The sequence below is a fragment of the Balaenoptera acutorostrata genome, chromosome 8 (assembly GCF_949987535.1).
Source record: "Balaenoptera acutorostrata chromosome 8, mBalAcu1.1, whole genome shotgun sequence".
Taxonomy (NCBI): domain Eukaryota; kingdom Metazoa; phylum Chordata; class Mammalia; order Artiodactyla; family Balaenopteridae; genus Balaenoptera; species Balaenoptera acutorostrata.
The window spans coordinates 21,112,106-21,138,270 of NC_080071.1; the positions used below are offsets into that span (position 1 = coordinate 21,112,106).

At 43.7% G+C, this 26,165-nt stretch overlaps 1 protein-coding gene across 6 annotated transcripts in view; it reads left to right on the plus strand.

The window, feature by feature from the left end:
• Positions 1–26,165, plus strand: part of TANC1 (tetratricopeptide repeat, ankyrin repeat and coiled-coil containing 1) — a 251,103-nt gene that overhangs the window by 153,444 nt on the left and 71,494 nt on the right. For 3 of the 6 annotated variants that reach the window (XM_057551173.1, XM_057551172.1, XM_057551176.1), the window contains 3 exons: positions 2,391–2,495; positions 13,356–13,486; positions 14,522–14,708. In XM_057551173.1, coding sequence (XP_057407156.1) covers positions 2,391–2,495; positions 13,356–13,486; positions 14,522–14,708 — 423 coding nt within the window. Of the gene's footprint in view, positions 1–2,111; positions 2,311–2,390; positions 2,496–4,351; positions 4,500–13,355; positions 13,487–14,521; positions 14,709–26,165 lie in introns of those variants that run through there. The other 3 variants (XM_007183132.2, XM_057551175.1, XM_057551174.1) reach the window with 3 other exon arrangements.

Here is a 26,165-nt window from a genome sequence, read left to right on the forward strand (position 1 = left end):
CCCTTGAGTTCTTTAAATGGAGGAGCACAGATGATGAGAAAAAGATGCCCTTGATCTCTTACCATAGGGAGTAGGTTGGGAACCAAGAGTGTGGAACGGTTCTCGTATTTGTCCATTTCTGCCTGCCCTGTTCAGGCTCTTCTTCCAAGTTGCTGTCTCCTTCACAGCAAATATCTTTGTTTCCCCTCGCCCCCCCAGTCTTTCCCTTCATGCATATTTATATATGGATAAGTGTGTATTTTTGATGAAATCTGAATTGTATTTTGTGTACTGTTGTATAGCTTACATTTTCCACTTAATTTTCCTTCTCTCCACCGCCCCCCCCCCCCCAAACCATTCCACTTTAACCTTTAAAAACATTCCCTTTCTGACAGGGTTCAATCAATTATGAAGACAGCCATATGGTTAAATACTACATTAACCATTTTAGAACCATGATTTCTAAAGTCTGAAATAACACCCCTATCTGTCAAGCTCTATAAGCTTCTTTGATAATGCAGCCTATTTTCAGATGTGGTACATTATAACTGGCTGGGAATTAGAGTGTTTTAATAGTAGTGTAGATGCTTTTGCAGTAAACCTTTAGGTGGCAGCACTTTCACCGTAAACCACATTCTGAATAGAATTTCTCAGATGCATAAGATGTTTGACACAGAATGATGCTCAGAATCCAGCTGACTTACCCCTTCAGTGTGCAGTGGTGGAGCTGAGGACCTGGGAGGGGCAGGGCTGTGGCTCAGGGTTGAGCAGGAGGGAGAGCTGTGGACCACTGTCTGGCACTCTTCCTCCACCCTTTCTCTTACTGATGTGAAATGTTTCCTGTCTCTGTGGCATTGTTAAAAGCACACTTTAAGTATAAGGCAACCAAGGAAAATAAGAGTCAAGTGGATGATTCTGGACCAAAATGTAATGGGATGTTTGAAAGGACCAGGCAGAATAGGCAGTCTTTTTTTTTTTTTTTTTAAAGCAGCTTTATTTGGATATGATTCACATACCATACAGTTCAGTCATTTGAAGTGTACACTACAGCAGTTTTTAGTATATTCACAAGTTTTTGCAACCATCACCACAACCTAATTTTAGACCATTTCTATCACCGCAGACCCCTTAGCCACCATCACCCCACAAGCCTGCACATCCCCCAGTCCCTGGCAACCATTCATACTTTGTTTCTATAAATTTGCCTATTCTGGACATTCCATATGAATGGAGTCATATAACATGTGGTCTTTGGGGACTGGCTTCTTTTACTTAATTTTTTACTTTATTTTTTTTTTTTTGGCCGCAACGCGTGGCACGTGGGATCTCAGTTCCCTCCTGACCAGGGATCAAACCCGCGTCCCCTGCATTGGAAGCACGGAGTCTTAGCTACTGGACTGCCAGGGAAGTCCCTGGCTTCTTTTACTTACCCAAATATTTTCAGGCTTTGTCCATGTTGTAGCATGAATAAGTACTTCATTCCTTTTTATTGCCCAATAATGTTACATTGTATGAATATATCACATTTTGTTGTCAGTTGATGGACGTTTGGCTATTACGAATAATGCTGCTACAAGCATTCATGTACAGATTTTTGTCTGAACATACATTTACATAGAAGTGGATTTGTTGGGCCGTATGATAACTCTGTATGTGTAACCTTCTGGAGAACTACCCAGCTGTTTTCCAAAGTGGCTGCGTGTGTGCCTTGCCACCAGCAACGTGTGAGGGTTCCATTCGTTGTAATTCAGAATTCCAGATTTTCTGATGATAAGCTGGGGACGAAGGGGAGGTGAGAGAGATGATTCTCAGGCTCTCTTGTGTCCCCGAGTCGCATGCCGGACTGCCTGTTCCGCCTTTCCGAAGGTAGCTGTGTCAGCTACCAAGAAACCAGCCGGCTTCCCTGCCCCACACAATTGCTGTGCGTCACCAGGCTGATAAAATGCCTGCGGTCTGTGGCCACGCAGAGCATATTGATATTATAGTCTGGCTGTTTGTAATCCTTGCCTTCTGACTTTGGAGATACCAGGCAACCTGATCGTCTTGGTCCCAGTTAGAGAAAAATTCCAAATAAAAAACCCTTCGCCACGAGCCGTCCAGGTCTGGACATGTCAAAATCACTTATGTGACACACACCAAAGACAGCTGTAGAGACTGCACAGCGAAAGAGCAGCTTTTGTTTTTGTCAGAGTTTATATTCTCCAAGCTGAGCTTATAGCCCTTTCTTTGGCAGCCCAGACTGGACGTTCTTACATCTGTACTGAAATGACTGTGTGTGTGTTCAAGGGAAGGGAAGGGGCTGGCTCTTCCTTTAGGCCTATCTGGGTCCTGGTGAGGACACACACTGTACATTCTGAAGCTTTGTTTGCAGCTGGAAAAAATTAGCCACACTCAGATCTTTCCCGCTGCAGGTCCCGTCAGGAAGCCCAAGTATGTGGAAAGCCCCAGAGTGCCTGGAGATACAGTCATAATCCCGTTCCGAGACGTGCCCAAGCCAACAGAGCCCAGTGAAAATGGTAAGAATATGTTTTCAATGATTTTTCCCCCCTAAAGATTTTACACCATGACACTCCACTTCTGAGTGAAACTTGAGTGCCTCTTGCAGGAATGCTTTGCTAAACTGAATGTATCTGGGAGGTGGTTTTCCTTGGGCAGTTACAGAGATCTGTTTAGTTAATGTAAATTCTTGGGATTATGTACATAGTGTAGGAATAGTTGAGTGGGTGCATATGCATTGTTTACAGGTTGAGACTTAACTTCCTGTCAATTTTGACCTTCCTGGTTCGGGGGGGACATGAAAAGCCAGCCAGTAGACTGCTTCCAAGATTTTGTTTTGTTTTGTTTTTTAGTGCTCCATCGTTTTAGAATATTCAACAGCAGGCTTTGGCTGAAAAGCTGAAACTGTAGCTAGACAAAGCTTATAATAACTAGCTTTCTTAAAAGCATTTGGTAGCTTTTGAAAGCTGCTTATTTTTTTTTTAGACATCAAAAGTTTTTCTTTAGAGAATGTTGAAGTAGAGGCAAAAAATATCCAAATTGATTGAAACTTTTCATGAAGACACTTTATATTTTGCTTTTTTTCCCCTATATCTGGAAATAACATGGAACAGACGTTACATACTCTAGCATTTCGTAGATGTATTAATAGTTCTTTATTTTTTTAAATCGATTCCAGAATGTACCTGTTTGTTTCTTTCTCTGGGGTGGGGGGTTATGTCCCCAACTCACAACTCTAAGGTCTTTAATTTATGTGTTTTGAACTTACATCCTGTTTTCCTGCAGAAACACATGGTTAAGAATCCTGGCATATGTAGAGAAGCCTGTTGTACTCCCAATATGGACACAAGTTTATGTAGTAATGCTGAAAGAGAAAACTCACCCATATTTCCACCTTGGAAGACCTGGCATCCTCCTCTCCCTGATTGTGGGTGGAGAGGGGTATAGCTTCTTTATGTTCTACCACCATATGTGCATTTCATGTTTCTGCTGAGGCATAGGAGGGAGTGGGTACAAAGTGTAGGACATGGTGGGAACATGGAGTGGGGTGGCAGTGGTGGTGGTGAAAATAAAGCTAAAAATGAGCTGAGTGTGAGGGGTTGGCAGAAGATGAAAATCAAGAAGAGGAGTTTGGGGTGGGCGGGGGTCGAGATGGGACCAGGAGCTGAGCATTCTGGGCAGGGAAGAGATGCTGTTGCCTGCATCTTGGCATGAGAAATGCCACCCTTTTTCCTTCTGTCCAGGCACCCAGCCGTTTGGTTTAGGTAAGAGGTTCACACTAGGATTTGTGCTGAGGAGGAGCAGGGCACCAGGTGTGTGGTGGTGCAGAGGGGAGGGTCCACAGTGCTGTCTGGTCAGGGTAGCCGGAAACCCTGCAGACCCTCCTGGTTGTGAATTCACGCGTGCAAGGTGTCTGTGGGTCGATCTTCTCGCTCCTTTCTATTCTGGGTGTCAAAAAGAAAGTGAAAACCTGTTCCTCTGAAGTGTGAATATCAATAATCTGAATTTACTGAGCTGTCTGCCCATTGCAGAATAAGCCTGCCCCCCTTACCCTCATCCCCACCTGCCTTTGGAGTCCTGGTTGGTTATGCCCCTGGCATTTGGCTGGTGTGGACTCCATTATGTGACGCCTTCCTCGGTGGCCAGGAGTCTTGTTGACATCCTGTCTAGAGTTTAGGGCTCCCCCCTGGGGTAAGAATGAGGACAAATTTGGGATTTTTATTGGGCAAAGAAAAGAGGTTACAAAATAGTTCCCACTGTCAACTTTTCTCCCCTTGCCCAAGGCAGAATTGGCCTTCTTAGGGGAGGAGGTATTCTTATGCTTGGCCGCCAGCTGAGCTAAATTCAAGCACAGTGATTGATATTGTTGGTGTAGCCTGCAGTCTGCAGATGTGCTTACTCTCGAGACCCTAACTCCTGGATTCAGCATCATCAGTCTCCGTGGGGACTGAAATTACGACATACCCGGGCTGCGAGTACACACCAGGAGTTTCCAGAAGTTTCACCTAGAATTAAGAAGCAAGGTACATTTCCCCTTTTTTGGGCGTCGGGGAAAGGGGCGTAGTTCATGCTTGCGGGCACATGGTCTTTCGTGGCTAGCCACGAAGCCGGTGGAAGCCCCAGGAGAGTTATCTGTTGGTTGATGAAGAGGTGGTTGCCTAACAAAATTTAACTTGATGATTAGTAAACGATGGTGTGTTTTGTAATCCCCCTGGAATCCTTTACATTTCAATGGGGTTAATTAAGTTTGCCATGTTAAAGTACAAATTTTATGTCCAGGTCACTGAATCTAAAGGCAAGGCTGGAGCAAACTAAAACTAATTGAGTTTGAGTATTAACCCAAGCATGTGCAGATGCATGCATGATGGGCTAAGTCCTAATTTCTAGGGTTTCATAGTAGCAGCGTCACTTAAGTTTTAATTTAAAATTTGGGCTTATACTTTTCCGTATTTCCTTTGGGCATTTTTAAAAAGTCTCTAAGACACTTTTCTGGATGCTGTCAATAATAGCATTTCAGTAATCCCCAGACCAACAAACTATTGAAAACAGCCCCTCGTGAAATGCTTTTGAAATTTCCCATAGACTCGTGAAATATCAAGTTATTCCTAGATGTTTGAAATACCCTTTCCAGGCTAAGCTGCCTCACTTTATGGTTGTGTTGCTCCATAAATTCTTGACTCTTAGCTCTCTGAAATTTAAATCAAAGTAAAACAAAACCAATGAGCACTTTGAATTTATCCGTTGACTTATAAGCAGTTGTATTTATGTGTAATCTGCTTATTTTAGCCATCTGGGAAGGGGGATATATGATATGGGCAGATGAACATTTTTATTATAAGCAAAGAACCTGTTTATTAAAGTTTACATTAACCTGGAAACATCTTTATGGAAAGAGATTCTACTTTATTCAGTATTTTAAAATATTTTGGAAAAACAGCACTTTCTACTCTGACAAAAAGAGTGACTTAATGAGGTCCTCAAACAAAATACAATCCCCTTTTTCCTGTCAAATGATCCTAATAAGCTATGTGTCATACAGAGTAAGTTCTTCACAAATAAGCTTCCTATTGCTAAACCAACATATTGTTTAAGGGGAAAATGTCACCCACAAAACAATACCTCTGCCTTAAGGGAAAACAAAAAACTAGATAAATTAGGGAGGGTTATTAGATTATAATAGGATTCACAGCTATGTTTCTTGGAATTAGGGGCAACCATAATCCATTTAGGTTTGCTTCAATCTGTCATTAGCTTCTTGAGCAAGCTTTGATGGGGAGGGGTGAGAAAGTTTTAGTCTTATGAGTCATTGCTTGGTGAAGTCTCAAAATACAACGAAACGTTTTTTTTCTAGCAGTGTGGTTAGCAAGTAAAACACTTATGAAACAGCAGAATAATTAAATGCAGAACTATCTTACTGGGAGGAGTGAATCTTTTTTAGATATATGTTTAAGTAAATATTGATGCCTTATGTTTTTGATTACTATTTTAAACATTCAAAGAGATGTGGAGAATGAAACAGGTATAAAAAATATGGTACGTGTCTACCCACTACTCAGTTTAAGAAATAAAACATGACTGTGTTTCCTCCTGATCACATTTCTCTTCCTTTCCCAAGAGGTAACCTTGCTCCTGCTAATTTAATTTTCAGCTTCTTAGCATGGTGATGCACCACTTGACCGATGGTTGAATAAGGTTTTAGTTAGATGGAAGTACAGAAGGGGGACATCCCTGGTATGTGTGTAGTGGAGGAGAGACTAGAGGTAGAGTAGCCATTCGTTCTGCATTCCCTTGAAAAAATATTAAATTCTTATGCTGTGAAAAGTACTATGTTGGATGCTATTTGAGATGGGTTATCAAGCATAGGTCCTTTTTCTTGGAGCCTTAGAGTCTGGTCGGGGATTAAAGACCTATATATACAGAGTAACTATAGTACGGGGATGGGGGAGTAGTGTTGACTAATCCAAGCTGTGTGACCAATCGGGTGCAGATGGAGGTGCTGTGCCGGGAAAGACTTGCTTGGAGTACTACGCCTTGATTCACTTGTCAGCAAAGTATAGGATGGAGTGGGGCAGGAAAGGGACTAGAATCAGGGGAAATGGTTAGAAAATGATTTCAGTAGTTAAGTGAGAGAATAAGATCTCAAATTAGAACAGGATCAGGAAAAAAGTGATACAGGAAGATTCCTGAGGAATTGCAAGGACCTGGAAGCCATAAGAGACAAAGATGATGACATCACGGTTTTGAGACTACATTAACCAGACACTAGGAGAGAGGGACCTGTCCATTTTGGTTTGAGTTCAGTTTCAGGCATGTTGAGTTTGAGGTCTGGGAACATCTAGGCAAAAGTGTCCAATGAACAGGTGGAAAAATCAAACTTAAGAAAGAGCTCAGGAGGTAAACTGGGCAGCCTTTTACTTAGAGGGAACGTGATGAGATTAGGTGCATTACACTAGGGAAAAGGTCATTGAGAGAAGAGACCTGAAAACCTTTGGTATTTTATTCTTGAGCTGTGTGAATAAGGTGGAAGAAGCACCAGCAAAAGGGTAGAAGAACCCACAAGACCACACAGTATCCATGGGTTTCCCCTCTGAGTGTCTGATGTGACAGTTGCCACTTTCTTCCTTAGAGAGCAGAGTATCTGCCAAGGTCAAAAATTCACAGGAAAATCAAAAGAGGAGGTGGGCCATGAAAAGAAAGTTACTGTGCCTAATAGGGCTGTTTTAGGAGGCTTGTGAAGGTGAATGAGTTTAAGTTGTAGGTATGTGATAAGGAAATGGAATTGGTGAGGATAAACCACCTCTCTTTTACCCCTACGAAGCTGAACAAGTAAGGGAAGATGAGAGATCAGTTAGTAGGGTGAAGGGAGTCTGCAACTATGGTTTTATTTATTATTTTTATGAAAAGGGAGAATTTAGTACAATTGAAGACTTAAAGGTTCTACAGGAGTGGGACATGGACTTCTAGGCATCCCTAAGACCCTTGCAGAGGGTCTGTGAAGTCACAGCTCTTTGCATAATAACACTAAGATATTTCCATTTCTTTTGCATTGACAATTGCAGTGATGGTGCAAGGGCAATTGTTGGTAAGACTTCTGATGCCTTAATACACGTCAAAGTAGGGGCTCCTGCTATTCTAGGGCTACATGTGGTATTTTTTTTTTTTTTTACCAGCACCCACTTGCATCAGAAATAATAATTCACTGAAAAATGTCCTTGATGAAGCCCTAAAAATAATGAATTTTAAGTCTTGACCCTTGAATACCCATCTTTTTAATATTCTGTGTGATGAAATGGGAAGTCCGCAGAAAGCACGTCCACTGTGTGCTGAAGTATGATGGTTGTCTCAAGGAAAAGCACCTGTGTGATTGTTTGAATTGCAAGCTGAACTAGCCTTTCTTTAAAAAAAAAAAGAAAAAAAAAGAACATCATTTTTACTTGAAAGTACAACTGACAAATCAGGGTTATTCAGAATTGGGTATTTGACATATATTTTCTCGAAAAGGAACAAAATGAGCACGTCACTTCAATTAAAAAAACAAACAAACAAACAAAAAATCCTGACAGGGATTAGTTGCCAATGATACAATTTGACCTTTCGAATGAAAATTAGGTTTTGGGGAATTTGCATCTGTCACAAAGAGCTTGATGGCTTCCCAAGACTTTTCTATTAATGACTGTGACATTTTGGTGTTGTATAATAAAATGTGTCAACACTTGCAAGATCTGCAAAACCAGTATTTTCCAAATGACCCAGTGCATGATGTTACAAAATCTTGCATGGGTAAAATCCATTTGAAGCATAAAACAGACCATTGGATTTTACTGTAACAGAGTACAGAAAGTTCACTGATTCAGATTCAGAGTCAACATTGGAACTAACCTTTAAGAAATTGCTACTTGTCAAGTTTCGGGGAGGTGTCAAAGAAGAATATATGTAATTAACTGGAAAGGTTCCTCCCTTTCCCAACTATTCAATACATTGCTCTCTAGAGCCACAATTCTTCACATGCTTCAACCCATAGAACCTATCACAACAGATTGAATGCAGAAGTAGACATTAGAATCCAACTGTCTTCTATTAAATCAGATATTAAAAAGAATTTGCAAAAATTGTAAAACAATGCCATTCTTAACTTTTTAAGTTAAAATACAGTTATTATTAAAAATGTTATTTGTTAGTGTAATTTTTATTAACTTAAAATGGATTAACATAGATTTTAACATTCTTAGTTTTAATTTCTAACATGCTAAATATCAATAGACATAACCCATATAAGCCCAAGCTCTTTGGAGTTCTTGATTTTTAACGGTGAGCTCTGATACTAAAATATTTGAGAACCACTGGCTTAGAGGAAGGAAAAGAGAGGGAGAAAATAAAAATAGGTGAGAAAATTGATTCACAGACTAATAGTTATCTAGACTGGAGAGGATGAAGACTGAAAGTGGCAGTGTGACTGAAGAGAAAAAGGCGAATTCAGGAAACATTTTGAAACAGGAAATAGTAAGATTTGGTGAAATTTCAGTCTGGGATGCGTGAGATGAAAAGCCTAAAGATAACTTATATGATAACTATGTTTTGGTATTCCAGACTAGAAACCAGTTATTGACAGAACCAGATCAGGTTCATGGATAGATACTCCTCCGTAAATAGTATTTTTGGAAATTGAAGGAGGAGGGAATGGCGATGCCTTAGAAGGAGTAAGCAGAAAGAAACAGGAAAATGTTTGTGGAGTAGAAGGCAAGGAAGGCAAGAGGTTTAGCAAGAAGCAGGTCCTAGACAGGTAGAGGCAGAGGAAGGGATTTAACATCAATCAAGGCTGTGTCTCACTTAACAGACTTGATTCAGAAGTACTGTCTTGGAAGCTGATGTTAAGTCAGTGGTTCACGGTTACATGCTAGTGAATAGCCAAGCGTCATCAGCAATGCCCAGCGCTCTGTTGAGTTTGAGGAGGATGAGAGTGAAGAAAAGGCTTCTCTTGATGGCATTATCATTGGTAATCCCCAGGCACTTCCAAGGTTCTAATAGCGTCTGGCTTTAAGAAGGCAGAATGATTATATGGGAAATGAAAGCAGTTAAGTGTGGGCCAAGTTGGAACAGTTTGATAGCAGGAGGGGATTTGTTGTCTTGAAGGAATAGTGAGTTCAGAAAAAGTTAAATTAAGGCAGAAAAATTCTAAACAGAAAACTGTTTTGTTTTGTTTTTTTTAGGTAAGAGAAATATATGCACATTAAATATAGAAAGGAAGCCATGAAAACAGAAAATGAAGTAATAGTGAGAAAGTGGGCTCTTGGTGTTAAAATAGGTAGAAATAATGACCAACTTTGATACAGTGTTTTATCTCAAAGATATTTGGCTTATAAGATGTTTCTCACATTTGTTTTGAGCTTCACAATCTATAAGAAGTAGGTGATGACCACTTCCCTGATGAGGAAATTGAGGTTTAGGAGAGGCTCACACTGTAAGGGGTCCAGAATAGCTTTAGTGTGGGGAAGTCTTTTCCTCTGAGCCTGTAGGGGGGAGGCTGAGGGGATGGTTATTAAGGGGACAAATAGGTTTGAAGTTAGGATGGCGGTAACTGGGGAGCCAGTCACCTTGTGGACCGTCCCTGGATGTTGGCACCCCAGATGTGATCTTACAGGTGTGAAGAGGTAAGAAGAGCCAGGCAGGGAGTGATCAAAGAAATTCCCTTTGCCTTTCTCCATGTGATTATTCCACATTGGTGTAATAGCGAGGATTTCATGAGAACATTATTGGGAGGAATATCGCTCTCCACTTACCTAACGGATTCCTAGGGAGTGTGAGGCCAGTAACTCTCTCAACTCCAGCTACAGTCCTCATAAGTTCTTTGGATATTTAAATCTATGAGATGTTAAAGCATTGCTAAGAGATGAGGTCTTTCTCTCCAGCCCTTATCCCACTGCTATGGGGTAAGGTACACCCATTACTGATGAGTGATTTAATATTAACTACACAAATGAAAATAGACTATCTAGAGTATCCCACTGAATTTTGGTTTGGGAGTCATTCTGGAATCATTAGCTCAAAGAAAATCCTATCTGATTGTTCAAATCTCAGTATTTGATAATTGACTATGGAAGGAGAAATACATTTCCATTTCACAGTCGAGTGTATCAGTGTGTGTTCCCAGGCAACTCATCTCCCCCAAAATGGCACTGTCACACTTCACCCAGGGGTCCTTCTGCCAGAATGAAAAGTTCAGCGAGAGACACTCTGTGCGTCAGGGAAGGAAAGATGCGGACAGCTTGACGTGGATTAAGGAATTCAGACCAAAGGGGACTTCTGAGGGGAAGGTCACTAGGATGACATTTTAGTAGAAAGAGTAATATGAAAAGACAGTTGGGAAGCTTCTGGAAGAAAGAAAATTGTAGTGGCTTAATGGATGCCAAAACTGCAATAAAGAACATCTGTTCATTCCTCCCAAACCTGGGTAGATTTTTGGAACGTTGGTAGCAACAAAGACCAGATTGAACAGTTAGGAGAACAAGTTAATGAAGAATTTGGGCATCTCTTGTCTCTTCAGGAGACTGGAATGGCCACTGCTCTCCAACTTGTCTGAAGGGGGGAGGTTTAGATGACTAGTTGTCTTTGAATTTATACACACACACACACACACACACACACACACACACACACACGTGTGTGTGTGTGTGTGTGTATATACAATGATATACGTATATAAAATTATTATTTTTTTAATGAAAACCTTGACAATCTGGGGTGAATCTGCTGCCTCCGGCTCCCCTTCCCACCCAGGACCTACACAGGATGCGGGTCTCAGAGTGAGCCATTGGCTGTGGCCCTTTTTGTAGTCAGGGTAAATTCTGTGACAGCAGCTACCAACTGGGAGTAGTTTTTGGCTCTTTCCCCAGAGTGTTTCAGGTTGAACCAGAAGCTAGACATTCTGGGGCAAGTCACAATTGGGTAGCAGTGTAGAGATTGTTTTGAAAAGAAAAGGGGGTGTGGAGTAGGGATAGTGCTGAGTTCTGGCCCCTCACCCACTTCTTCCCCTTCCCAGCTGCATCCTGTTCTCTCCCTCCCGTCCAGCTGCCACACCTAAGATAAAGTAGCTGCCCTGCCTGAGCCTTGGGGCAAGGGAGGGCGGCACTGATCCTGTTCTGAAGTAGTCCAGCCCTTGGGTGTGCCTGGGTCACGCTGATTTGGTTGGGTTCCTGCTTTCCTTTCCCCAGTGCCCATGTACCTTAAGAGTCAAAATGTGGTTGGAGATCTCTGGTGGGAAGGGACCTTCTGTAGAGTGGCTTTGAGGGTGTGGTTGACCTGCCCTGGGGTGGCTCCCTTACCCCTGTCATTGGCTTGGGGCCACTGCTCCTTCATGTTATGGGTTTATCTCAAATGATCCAGAAACATCAGGGCTCTTTTAACCCACAAAAATCAAGCCTTGGTTGTTTTATCTCTGCAGTATTCTAGAGCAACTGAAAAATATCCAAGCTGGGAAATAGCTCTTCTTCTCACCCTAAACATTGGGAGCTTTTGAGAGCAAGCAAGGGGTGGGGTACTTTTCCTTCCTTGAGGATACAGTCAGCCTAGTTCCCCTTGTAGCTGCCATCCTGGGAGCATGACATAGCAAAACTGATAATGTGGGTGAGGATAATACAGATGGTCTTCTCAGCTCTGCTTATGTTGATTTTTGTAGTTCCTTACAAAAGGCAAAGTTAGCATTGAACTTTGGTGCTGCTGTTGTAGCTCAAAAGTGTAATACCTCAAATTTGTTCTTTCCTCATTTTATTTTTCTATGACCTATTACGTATTATCTGCAGATTTCCACATCCAGGGAAAATTGTTCATGAATATATGGATCTAGGTACCTAGACAATTAACAAAAAACAACAAAACATTAAGATGAATGACTCTATTACGGGTTGTATGTTGTTCTTAAGTTCTAACTTTTGTAGGCACAGTTAACTTTATACGTTATTTCATTCCCTGATGGATGCTGACTTAAAACTGTAAGAGAGCTGTTAGAATGATGTGAATATCATTTTGTCCACCATAATTAAGTTCCCTTAGGCTTTGGATACAAGGTTAATCTACAGCTCAACATTTAACTCAAATCCAACAATAAAATTCTCTTGAGTGCACAAAGCAAGATGACCAGCCTTAGGGCATCCAAACATGCCCTGTGACCTTCAGGTGGAACGTGCTTCCAGCCTTCCTGTGGAGTGCGCTGAGAATACAACCGATTTTTCTGCATCTCCCCATGGACAGCAGGGTGTACTACTGGGTCCTGTCTCTTGGGACACAGTTCACTGGGACTTAAGATCTTTGTTTCAACATGGATCCCTGATGATTGACCCTTGGGTTGGAATCCTGGTTTTGACTTTCACTCCTAGGGGGTGTGCCCAGGAAGTTTCCACTGAAGTGGTCACGCCTCTGTCTTGTTTAATGAGAGCTTGCATTTCAGTTTTCTCCCCCGCATCTAATAGCTCCGGCAGCATGCCACTTGGATTTTACTTTATTTCAGCCTCCTGTTGGCATTGGACACACTATGCTCTTCAAGAGTAAGATGAGGAGTAGGCCTTTTTCTGCCTTTGGTGTCTGAAGTACCCATTTTTCATGACATGGAAATAGGAGTTGCCATCAGAAAATGACACCGTGTCTTCTAATTCAGGTCAACAATTTCACCCTTTGCACTTGGAGTTTCTCTTTTACTGTTTTCTTAACCTGTCACAGTCTCTTAATTGGAATGTATTGCTGGCGGACAGGCAGCGTTGTCAAACTTTGCGCGTTTTATAAAAATAACACAGAAGCACTAGACAAGCAGCTGTAATGACAACTCCTCCAGATGCGATACTGAAATTCCCGAGAGGGGCGTCTTTCATTGTTTTCTTTCTTTGTTCCAGAAGCAAAGGCCGATAATGAACCGAGCTGTTCGCCAGCAGCTCAAGAACTGTTGACAAGGCTGGGATTTTTACTGGGAGAAGGGATCCCAAGTTCCACACACATCACCATTGAAGAAAAAAACGAAACCATGGTAATGCCCAAGGAAGACACTGCATGTCATACCTGCTCAGAGGATGAATGAAGGCATGACCGTCTTCCCCCCTCCCCGAGTGGGGAGGTTGTTGTTTGGGCCAAATGAGTCTGGGCTGCTGTGTATTGAAATTCATTTCAGCAGCGTGTTTGTGAATCTTTGTAGTTGAGGTTGAGGCAGTGAGGAGAAGCAGAAGGGTGTAGAACTTACGAAAATGTCTACGTTAACCTTCTGATCAGCACCCGGAGAAGAGTAGCGGAATGAATTAAAGTGGCTGAGAGAATTCCTTAGTAATGACACTACTTTTATCTTTATAGCACCATTCTTCTCATCTGGCTGCTTTGGTATACGCTTTCCTGTGCATTTTTATCCGTTGAAATTTTGGAGGGTCAGTGGGGTGAGGAAAAGATTTATGGGAGATGAACAGAGACAAAATAAAATGAGATCAAATGGTCCATCTACGGAAGAGCACTCCCCTTCCTAGGGAACAGCAGCCTGCCACATCCGAGATGAGAAGTGTACGTCTGAATAGCAACGAGGGGCCAGAGCCTCTGCCCCCTGCGAGGGTCTCAGTGAGGGTGTCACGCATTGATTGAGATCGCAGTGGCCACCCGTCTCCTTCCCCTGATCGCAGAGCCCATAAATCTTCAGGAATTGAATCAGGTTGCAGTGCTTGTGAAACATTACAAAAACAGAGTTCCCAGATTTTCCGCACAGAGGTCAAAGAACCCATTTGTCTTCTGCAGACGTTAAATGAAAGGAAGTCTGCCTGTTTGCTATTTCTGCTTTACTTAAATGCACGTTCCCACTAAATTATTTCTAAGACTGCCCTTTTAAGAAAAAAGAAGATGGCAAGGTGGGGGGAACAGAACTAGGAGATTTCTCTCTTAAATTTTGGAAGACCGTGTATATTAAGATCCCTAGGTTTAAAGAACAAAACTGTTTTCCATTTTCCGGTTTGTAGTTTCATTGTTTTAGCATCAGAAACAAAGGGATGTGTAGCTGCGCTAACTCCTCCTTCCCTTCATCTTACAGTGCACAGCTCTGAGCCAAGGCATCAGCCCTTGCTCCACACTTACAAGCAGTACCGCGTCTCCTAGCACCGATAGCCCCTGCTCAACCTTGAATAGCTGTGTCAGCAAGACGGCAGCCAACAAAAGTCCCTGTGAGACCATTAGCAGCCCTAGTTCCACCCTGGAAAGCAAGGACAGTGGAATTATAGGTAAGAAGGTCACTCCTCGGTCATGTGCTTGCTCCATGCATTTCAGCCAGAGCGTTCACCAGGCACTTCTTAAAGAGCGTTTTAGCATGCGTGGTTTGTGAAGGTCGGCCCTCCGGGGCCTGCCCTGTCCTTTGCAGATAGCACCGGCTCCATGGACAGCTGAGAGGATGAAGCATTGGCTTTTACATTCCTTGGTGTTTATTTTATAACCCTGGGCTCATTTGGTAAAAAATTTTCCAGATCAGGTCTGGCCTGCGAAGTTACAAAAATCTTCCCTCCTCACTGAGTAATTCTACTTGATGGGGATCGGGTCTGGATAGGACACACCATAGGGCAAGGAAATCCCTGCATATTGAGAAGTCTTCCCAGCTCAGTCTCAAGGTCACTGATCTCCCCACTTATTTCTGGGTGTTTGTTCTTTAGTTTCTTATAATGGCATCTGACCACTGTTTGGAGGCCAGGAGTTTCTAAGGAAACCTAACTGCCCGCACACACCCATGCCCATACCCACGAAGTAGGTGTGCGTGTGCTGAGCTGAGAGTCTGGAGACACAGAGTGTAGTCCTGACTCTTAGGCTGCTTGACTAGGTGACTTGAGCAACATTTAGTTGAATTCTTTGCACACTTCTTTCCTTCTCAAAGGAAATCAAAAGTAAGGCTTCTGATTAGGTCAGTAGTTTCTAGTCCTACGTTCACAATAGAATCAACCAGGGAATTTAAGAGCCCTTGTTTTTACATCCCATCCCAGACAGAGTGCGTTCGCATTTCTGCAGGCGGGCCTGGGCGCCTGTGTTTCCCAGGCTGCAGCCTGGTGTCTTTCGGGTGAGCTATTCAGGTCTCTTGTGCGCTGAGGCCGTGCTGCTGTCTGACACCAGTGCTCTCCTGCACAGCTCAGCCCCTCCCTGTTGCCCGAGTAATGCACATGTCTTTGAGGGATATTTTATGTTTTATGTATGTAACCAAATGCAGTGACATTTGAGCTTTGTTTTCTCCAGTCACCTGCAGTTTCTTTCAAGTGTAATTTGAAAAACCAAGCTCTGCAGGTTCATCCAGTTTTATTTTGGCGATTGCCCCAGAAGATCTGTGAGATGCCTAGGACTGGGTTGTGGGCTCTGTGAGGGGCCCGTCAGCGTGAGGAAGGCAGTCTCTTCCCTCGGTTTTCACTTGGATCAGGATCTTCTGTGGGTTTTTGTTTCATTTTTGTTTGAATTGTCTCATTGAGATATAATTTGCATACCATAATATTCACCCATCTAAACCATTGAGTGGTCTGTGTTTATTCAGTACTGTGCAACCATCACCACAATCTGATTTCAGAATATTTTTACCACTTGAAAAAGAAACCCTGTACCCTTAGAAGTCACACCTCATTTCCCCACATACCCCAGCCCTGCTCAACTGGTAATTGACTTTCTGTCTCTACAGACTGGCTAGCTCATTCTGGAAATTTCATGTGAATGGTGGGTTGTGGTTTTTGTAGCAGGTTTGAATTCTTTTCACTCAGCTTCAAGCCCTTCCAGTGAGCTTATTCTGCTAATTCCCCTTTCTCATCTCACTCTGCTTCCCCACCTGCTGTTTTGTCTAACAAATTTTTCCCAGTGTTACCTCTGTTTTCATGCCTCATCTCTCTCTCTGAGCTGCCCACCACCGAAGGATCTCTGGTATTAATCTTGTGATCACCAGATGACTTTCTTTACAGCATTCTTAGCTCTTCTGCAATGTCCTCTCCTCCTCAGAGTTTGTCTTCCTTCAAGAAATTGGCTAGTGCTACAGATTTTTTTTTTTTTTTGACAGCCTTTTACTTCTTACTCTGTGTTCTGGCATTGACGTCTCATGCCTCTGATTATGGCCAAGCCAGTTTCTTGTTTTGACAGAAACCTTTTCAATGACAGAAAACTACCCTCATTCATTCATTCATTCATTCATTCTCACTGTCTCTTTCTCTCATTGAGAGATTGCTGCTATTTTAAAGGTGTTCTAAAGAGGGAAAAGAAAAGTTGCTGGTTGGTTTTCTGCATTGTCAATGAACGACTGAACTGCAGGAGTATCGAGGCTCTTAATTAGTACTTGATTTAATACAGTCCCTGCTGAGCCCAGACCGGTTAGTCCCCCTATTACATGCTCTCTCCACAGCACCTCAATATTTTCAATTTACTTATTTTTTGTTTGTTTATTTTATTTTTGGCTGTGTTGGGTCTTCGTTTCTGTGCGAGGGCTTTCTCTAGTTGGCGGCAAGCGGGGGCCACTCTTCATCGCGGTGCGCGGGCCTCTCACTGTCACGGTCTCTCTTGTTGCGGAGCACAGGCTCCAGACGTGCAGGCTCAGTAGTTGTGGCTCACGGGCCTAGTTGCTCCGCAGCATGTGGGATCTTCCCAGACCAGGGCTCGAACTCGCGTCCCCTGCATTGGCAGGCAGATTCTCAACCACTGCGCCACCGGGGAAGCCCCTCAATTTACTTATTTTTGTTTTGTTATTTACTTTTGTCTCCACATAGTTAGGGGGTCTCATTTATCTTATTCTGGCTATCTACTGGGCTCCTAGCATGGTGTTGGGCATGAGAAATTAAGGAAAGAGAATTGTGGCTACTTATCAAGTTGCATTGCAGGAGGCAATGGTTTAGTTGGTTTCTAAAGAAGCTATGTGGGATTCCCATTCCAAGTTGGCATTGTCCAGTCTTTTCATGTCGTCTGTATTTTAAGTTGTGTCTTGTCGTTAAAGTTAAATGACCCATTTCATGTCATTGAGGCTGTCCTTCCTTTCTTGGCTCAGTCAACATGTTCCCTTAACTCGGCTGAACAGGAAAAATGGCGACGATTGAGATGAAAGTGGGAGGAACCGGGAAGAGGTTCCTAAGTCCCTCTTTCAGCGAAGACCCCCCCCTGCTTCATGAGACTGTGCTTTGTGCCCGGTCACCTGATCTCCTGCAGGGAGCGAGGACCATAGGTGGCCGAGAGGGAAACCCTGTGCTGGTGACAGTGTTTCTCTGTTCTCTCTCCTTCAGTGACCTGCAGAATTAGAACCTGTTGCCAAGGGACACATTGGAGGTGTGGTAGGGAGGAGAAGGAAAAACAAGCATTTCCTCTGCAGGCAGACTTACCCACAGGTCTCTGAAGAGGTGGGCGTGGCAAGGCTAGAGGAGGGATGAGCTTCCTCCTGAATCAGTACAGGGTACGCAGGTTCCGTTGCCTCTTCAAGGAGCAGGGATCTGTGACTCAGTTGTGGTTCTGTGATTGCTGGGGGTGGGCAGTTGACGAACATGTCTGTTTTTATAAGGTGTAGCCTGGGAATGGCAACCTTTGGGCATCTTAACTGTTCAACAGAGTAAAATATTCAAGAACACAGTGATCCCAGTGGGCACTGATGAAGGCGAGATATCTTGGCTTCCTGCTTTGGGAGGCCCTGCAGCTCCTTGTAAAACAGGCTGGTTAAGATTCATGTTCCGGATTACACAGGGCCTGGAGAAGGGAGGAAGAGGCTTTCCATTTAATTTTCCATTTTAAGTTGTTTGAGATTTATCAACCCATGGAGCTCAGGTTGGAGTGGCAAAGGTTTGGGGGTGGGCTGATGTAAAGAGCACACAGCTGCCATGACATGGCAAGCTTTGGGGAAGCTGTAGACTCCCATCCAGGGCTCAGACCAGAGCTCCATGTACAGTATTAGCACAGTTTATTTAGGGGAAATTTCTAACAATGCTAACCCATCCTTAAAAATTCCTGGGCCTCCCCCTTACTATTCAAGGTGACTTCCTTCTTGATGATTCTATTCAGTCTAAATATTTTTGCCCAACAGATGCCGTGAAGGGAAGCTTGTGTTCCCACGTGCCCAGACAGCCTTCTCAGGCTGCCACAGGGTGCCCTGCCTGGGTTCTTTTTCTACTGGTTTTGATACATTTGCAGGTGAAGAGAATTTCCTTTTGGAATTGCTTTGTAGGAGAAAGGGCAGGCTAATGACCATGAGAGGAATTTATTTGGCCCCTTCCAGTCTCTCTCTGTGGAAGCCAAGGCCCAGCAGGCCCCTCTCCACCCCCTGCTCCACATTCACGGTGTAATGCAGAGGGGAGTGCCACTGCATTCTATTTCAGGAGCTCCAAGTTCTTCCAACATAAATGTCTTTAGAAGTTTAATAATTCTGTCATGTAGAAATACTGTCTGAGCTGGATGGGATTAACTAAATTCCCTACAAATATCTTTTTTTTTTTTTTTAAAGTAAAGTTCCTTACTCTTTACATAATAAAATCATTGGCATTACCTAGAAGTTAGTGTCTGATTTTCAAATCTGCAATGTGAAAACCTTCCAAATGTGACACCAGCTGTACTCAGTCACCATGAAGCAGTTTTTTAATTATTTGCTTTGAAAAGGAAGACTTTATAAAGAAGTAGCATTTAAAGGTATTTCCTCCATGATGGAAAGAACATTTTTTCTTAGTGACACTCCCTTGAATATAACTTCCTTCCAGCTGTTACAAATGGAGATTGTAGACTATTAATCCCGGTTTAGAAAAAAATTAAGTACGGGCAGACCTCAGGGATATTGCAGGCTTGATTCCAGACCGCCATAACAGAACGAATATCGCAATAAAGCGAGTCACACACATTTTTTTGTTTCTTAATGTGTATAAAAGTTGTCCTGTAGTCTGTTAAGTGTGCAACAGCATTATGTCTAAAGAAAAAAGCAATGTACTTACCTTAATTAAAAAATACTTTATTGCTAAAAAATGCTGACCATCATCTGTGCCTTCAGCGAGTTGTAATCTTTTTGCTGGTAGAGGGTTTGAAATATTTCGAGAATGACCAAAATGTGACACAGAAACATGAAGTGAGCAAATGCTGTTGGAAAAATGGTGCCCTCAGACTTGCTCGATGCCGAGTTGCCACAAACCTTCAATTTGAAAAAAACCCAATTTCTGTGAAGTGCAATAAAACATAGTATGCCTATATGTGTATTCATTGGAATCTGTGTGAAAACCAATCTGATTAAAAAAAGAAAACATCACTGAAAATAGCGGGCTTTAAAGCACTTTTTGATTTAAAGATACTGTTTAATTTTTGTTTATGTCCGTATCATGTTCAATATTTTATGTGTGTGTGTATTTATTTCAAAGAAATGGGCTATTTATTTAGGAAGAAAGAGGATGGATGTTGGATGAGGAGAAACAAACAAAACTCAGCTTTCCTATCAAGATTTAAAACAATAATAAATCCTTCCTATCCATTAATGATAGAGGTGCCCAGGAGAAGGATTTCCAGGTAGCAATTTGAAAAATTCTGGCAGAGAGAGAGGCCATTAAAAGTCAGCCATCCCTTCCATTTCCTTTCTCTGCCACATGCTCGTACCTGCTGACATTTATAATCTCCCAATGGCTTTCATAGCGTGTTGGATGGGTTTCCTTTTGAGAGTTGGTGTTAGGACAGATCCATGAAGGGAGGGGAGGGGGTTCTGAGTGGCGGACAGCCACATCTCACCTCTCACCCCACCATCTCCCACACTGGGTGTGTCTTCTGAGCAGAGCAGGTGTGTCTCCGCCTGCCCTGCTGCCCCACACCTGAGCCACCGCATTCCACCAGGCCAGGTAGCTTTCAGGATGATTAAGTGCTCAGAATTTTAAAAGGGTAAAGCAAGAACTCAGGCTTTTCCTGCTGCCTTTCCCCTTTCTCTGGGGGGCGGGAGAGGGAGCTTATATTTGCTCTCCCCCTGCTCACTTTGAAGCTGGGAGGCAGGTATACATTTTTTTTTAAAATTTATTTATTTATTTGTTTTTACTTTTGGCTGTGTTGGTATACATTTAGGCAGGGGAATTATCTTCACAGGAATATTGCTCCTGCAAAAGTGGCTTGCAGTGAAATACCGGACACTTGATTAGGATCCTTGCTGGAGTTTGATAATATTTGTTCTTCTGCCCAGCTGCTTAGGACATAAAGAAAAGTTACCGTGGGCTGACTTTTGTCTTCCTGCATCTCTCTTCTCTGCCTTTCCTAGGCTTGTAAAATGAAAGTGATTCCAGAGGTAGCTTTAGACCTTTTATTTCCTGGACTTTGTGTCCCAAGGGAGATGATCAAATGCAGAGAGGCACACAAAGAGGAATTAATTGTACTTTATTTTCATTTTTAACTTCTTGTAACTCCTGTCTTTTTGATTTTATGCTAATACTGCTTTGTTGCCACCTGTCTTGCCCTGCTTGCTACTAAATTGAAATGCTTTGAAATTGATTTGGTAATAACTATTTAGAGTGTTTCAAATCTGTGTTACTATTCATTTTGCTACACTGCCTGCAATTTAAAAAATCATCCTTAATTATAGAAGCTTTTTAATCTCTTGGGTGAAGGAGGAAAATTTGCTTTTACATATATAATTTGGTAACGTGCTTAACATGGGAAAGAAGTCCTTGGCGGTGATGCGAGTTAGCAAAGCGCTTGCTATACTTGTATTCAGACCGTGGTTGGATTCTCTGGGCTGTTTTGTCGGAAGCATTTATTGACACCAACTGCATACCAGGAGCACGTTTTTTCAGTACTGGGACAACAGAGAGAGGCACAGTATCTACTTTAAAACTTGTTTACCTGTGGAACCGAAGAATGGTCTCCTGCCCTTTGAAACTTGGGCAAGTTGTCACTAGCTGAAAAGGGTTTAAAACATGGCAGTGCCCTTTGATGGAAGGTGTATGCCGTAGGTGCATAATAATACCAACCACTAATAGTGCCTCATGCTTTTTTCTGGAAGAGTCCAGAATTCTGTGGAGTCATTGGACTAAGGTAGAAGTGCCAGCGTCTAGGCCTTTGGTGTTCGGGTTATGCGAAGCCTTACCAGGACACCGAGTCACGTGCTATTGCTAGAAAACTTGCTGTTGTTCAGGTCCGCGGGCTGTTCTCAGGAGGCCGCTGCCTGCCCTGTCCCACTGAGGCTGGGCCATGCGGGGTGGGGCTGAGGTTGGATGGTGTGGCCGAGTGAGGAGGCCTGTCCTCCCCTCCCCCACTGCGCTGCCCCAGCTGCCCCTTCGGGCGTCTCCACGTGAGAGGCCCGCCGAGCGCTGCTGTGACCGCGTGGCTGTGGCTCGGGCCCCTGGCCTCGCTGCCTGTCACAGCAGAGAGCGCCTTGTGCATAGCCGTGAGCGCTGAGCCAGGGATTTGGGACAGAGATCTGTCTGTCACAAGCCAAAGCGCAGGGCCCTCGGTGGTTCCACAGGGCTGGCCAGAGGAGCCACGCGCTGCTGTCCATGCAGAGTGGCGGGAGGAGGGGCCAGAGGTGACTCAGGCCACCGCCCCCGCCCCACATCCTGCCAGGCAACGACGCGCGAGTGCCTTCGCCAGCCCCTCGCCTTGCTGGGCTGCCGGAGGTGAGAGCAGTGCCCCGGGGCGGCAGCGAGCCACAGACTTCGTTCCCTGCGGTTTGTTAGTATGTGGGTGGGGCGGAGGGAGAAGCACAGAATGGCATTTCTGGTCAGAAGGTTTCCTGCAGGCTGGTTTCATCCTTGCAGTCTTCCCCCTTTGTCACTCGGGGAAGTCCAGAGTGTGGCACGGCAGCCTGCACCGTGTGAGGCGGGAGTGCACAGCAGAGGAGTGCACCAAGTGCTGTCGGGTCCCGAGGACCAGGTAGTGGGCCCGTGGCTTCCTGGACCTGTCACTTGGATCTGGCCCCAGTCTCGGTGGGACATTCTTCGCTTTCTAGAGTTGTTGGTGATCTTTATGCAGTCGGGTCAAAGCGACAGTGTCTGCACTAGTTGGATTTTCCTTTTTTACTCACTTCTTCCCTTCCTCCACTTTCATAAGCAACCAGTCTATTCTTTCTTGTTTGGTCTCTAATTCTTTGGTCCCGTGTTTTAACTTTTAGACTCTTCCCGTCAACCATTAAACTGGATATAGAAGCTGAAAGATGTTTGTTTGGGTTTTCTTAGTGCTACTTTAGTTTTCTTCAGTTGTATGGGGAGGAAAGCATTCTTGGGTCCTTATGATATACGAGACACTTTACATATGCCCTTCTATCTGATTTTCTCTCCGTGGGAGAGAGTTTAGAACAGGGCCCGGGCATGATTAACACTATTATAATATTCATGTTAGCCACTACTGTTGTTCTTATTTCCTAGGGATACTTATTTATTTATATTTCATCCCTCCCTAGTGGATTTGAAATGCTCATAGGCATTTACTAAAACAAGATTTTTCTTTTTCAGGGAAGGTATGAGTTGGGAAAGAGTGAGAGAAAAGATGAAGTCAGCAGTCAGGTTCATAAGATTTTATTAATTTTGCTTATAAGTGGGCAGAAAGTTTTAAGATTCCTAGTATCCTGTGTAAAGAGAGAAACACAATCAAACACACAAGATGATGTTAGTAAGGTGAGACAAAAATGTGCCTATTCCTAGTAGTGGGCCCAGAGAGACATACCCCCTTGTGGGTCCTCAAAAGAGGAAAAGCCAAAGTTTGAACCAAGCCCCTTGCACTTTTCACCTCTTGTCTTTTCCAGAGCTCAGAGAGAGAAGAATTTGGCTCTGTGTATATGTTTGATATCAATGGCCCTTAGTTTCTAAATAATTCTGGACTAATGCCTTAGTCAATTTAATGTATTTCTATCTATCTATCTATCTATTTATTTTTGGCTGCGTTGTGTCTTTGTTGCTGTGTGTGGGCTTTCTCTAGTTGCAGTGAGCAGGGGCTACTCTTCGTTGTGGTGTGCGGGCTTCTCATTGTGGTGGCTTCTCTTGTTGTGGAGCACAGGCTCTAGGCCTGCGGGCTTCAGTAGTTGTGGCACACGGGCATAGTTGCTTCATGGCATGTGGGATCTTCCCAGACCAGGGATTGAACCCATGTCCCCTGCACTGGCAGGCGGATTCTTAACCACTGCGCCACCAGGGAAGTCCCTTAATTTATTTCTTGATGTTCTTTTAAACCTACAACTTGATTTAGATCCCACCAAACTACTTACTGGGCCCTGGACTTTACTGTTATTTTGTTTTTTTAAATTCTATTTCAAGTGAACGTTCAACATATGAAAAAACCTTCAATAGGCAAAGAGGGGATGAGGGAAAGTTGGGAAGGAGAAGGAATCTTTTTTTTTTTTTCTTAAATTTTATTTATTTATTTATTTATTTATGGCTGTGTTGGGTCTTCGTTTCTGTAAGAGGGCTTTCTCTAGTTGTGGCAAGCGGGGGCCACTCTTCATCGCAGTGCGCGGGCCTCACACTATCGCGGCCTCTCTTGTTGCGGAGCACAGGCTCCAGACGCGCAGGCTCAGTAGTTGTGGCTCACGGGCCCAGTTGCTCCCCAGCATGTGGGATCTTCCCAGACCAGGGCTCGAACCCGTGTCGCCTGCATTGGCAGGCAGATTCTCAACCACTGCGCCACCAGGGAAGCCCCAGGAATCATTTTTTTGCAGTGCCATATATAGCAAACAGTTTAATGACTGAGTGGGTCTCTATCTTTGCGTCCCCCTCTCCCAGTCAGGCTCCCTCATGGCTGCTGTGAGCCCACGACTGGCCTCTCGCCACTAGCCCCTGATCAGGGGCTGCTGTTTTTTAACAAGGCAGATTTCATGAACTGCAAAATACTTTTTAGCTACAGATAACTTTACAGAACTCCTTTTACATGTTGAGAATTGTACAAGGCAAAGGGAATTTTAATACACACTGCATGTGCAGTCAAAAGGACTGGTATTGGACATACCACTAACTGTGTGTGTGTGTGTGTGTGTGTGTGTGTGTGTGTGTGTCTGTGTAAGAGAGAGAGAGAGAGATCAGTTTCTCCCCAGTGTGTTTCCATATCTATAAAGTGGGATTGATGGTTCTCAGCCTTTCCACCTGTTCTCTCGTGTTGTGGTGATCATGTATATGTCTTAACATAATTAGAAAGTGCTTTGGAGGTGGTGTAGCCCTGTGCACTAGTAGGTCTGGTTAAAAGTGCTGTTTCTACAGAGCAAGATAACCCCCCGTCCTTGGCTAAAATGAATTTTCAAGTTACATGGAGCGTCAGAAGTAGTAGCACATGAGAATCAATGAGCGGTACCAAACCTAATTTCATACTGACTTGTAAGGCACAGCCTAACCTCGTAGCTTGGTACAACTTAAGGCCTGGTAAGTTGCTCATTTTACAGAATCCTGTGTGTTTGCAGAGTGACTGAGACCCAGCCTGAGTGATGATGGCAAGTCTTAATTGATGAACACTGGCATCTATAGTAGTTGAAGGAATAAGATGTTAGAATTTTTGAGTTGAATTGTTAGGGAACTTTTCAAGATTATCCAGTCTCTGGAAAATGTCAAATGGCACTGATTTTTTAGAGCTTTTTTTTTTTTTTTTTTTTTTTTAAAGGAAACATCATAGTTAGGATGTTGCCCTGTGTGTGTTAAAACTTGAAGGCGACTGGGTTAACTTAATTAGGAGTTTATTTCTGTTAGCTTGGAAGAAGAATAGGTATTCTTTGAGTAGCTTGTCATTTGTTATAAGAAATACTTTCCCTTTCTTGGAGACCGTGGAGCTTCCCTCTTTGGTGTGCTTCCTAGGTCGTGTGGGAGAACTGGGGTCTTTATCTGCCCCACTGGATCTGCTTCAGAGCTGCATTGTGCCTGAACCGAGATGAAAGTTCACTGCCTGGGCTTCCAGCCGTCAGCCTGGGTCTGGTACTGGATCCCAGGGAGGAATGTTGTGAAGTGGGGCAATCTTAGTGGAGCATCTTTGGGGGAGGGCCCTGGCTTCAGAGCTCCTCACCTGCCTGCCTCTGAGAGGGCCCTGGTGAGTGTGGACTCTGGAACGCATCCCTTAGTTGAACTTCATGAGGGCAGTGGGAGAGTCTCCTACTTACAAACATACTGTAAACTCGTAATATCCTCCTTTTGAAATCGTGGCCCCATCTGGGACTTCTCTTCCCAGCTGCTGTTCCCTGCGGCTGGGGGCCTTCTTCCTCCACCTCCTTCCCTTCCGCTCACTGCCACGACCTGAATGGTACCACTCATCAGGGCCTGGGCACCTGTGGCTGTGCTGGCAGAACTGGGCTTTCAGCCTGTCCCTGCAGCCCATGAGCCCTGACCAGAATGTCCCTGCCTAGCTGCTGCTTGGGTCCCGGAAGCCCTGCTTCTGGTGCTGTCACTGGTAACAGGGAGTAGGGAAGTCCCGGTTCCTGTTCCCACTGCTTGAGGTCTGAGTTAGGATCAGATCCTTAGGGGTTTGATTCTGCAGTGCATGGCACTTAGGGAGAGCCAATGAGGAAGAACATCACTCCGACACTGTTTGTTTTTCACCTTAAGAATATGTGCCCCCAGATAAAACAGCCACAACATAAAAACCAGACCAGTCACCCCACCCGCTTTCTGTAACTTAGGTGTTGGGGTAGCCTGGGAACCTAATTACAACATGCCTGCAGGAAAAGCGTTCTGAGTCCTGAGCACTGGACTTTTTTTTTTTTTAGAAAGTTAAACAGGTCTACAAAGCTGCTTTTTTTTTTTTTTTAATGTGATGATCCGTTTATTTATTTATTTATT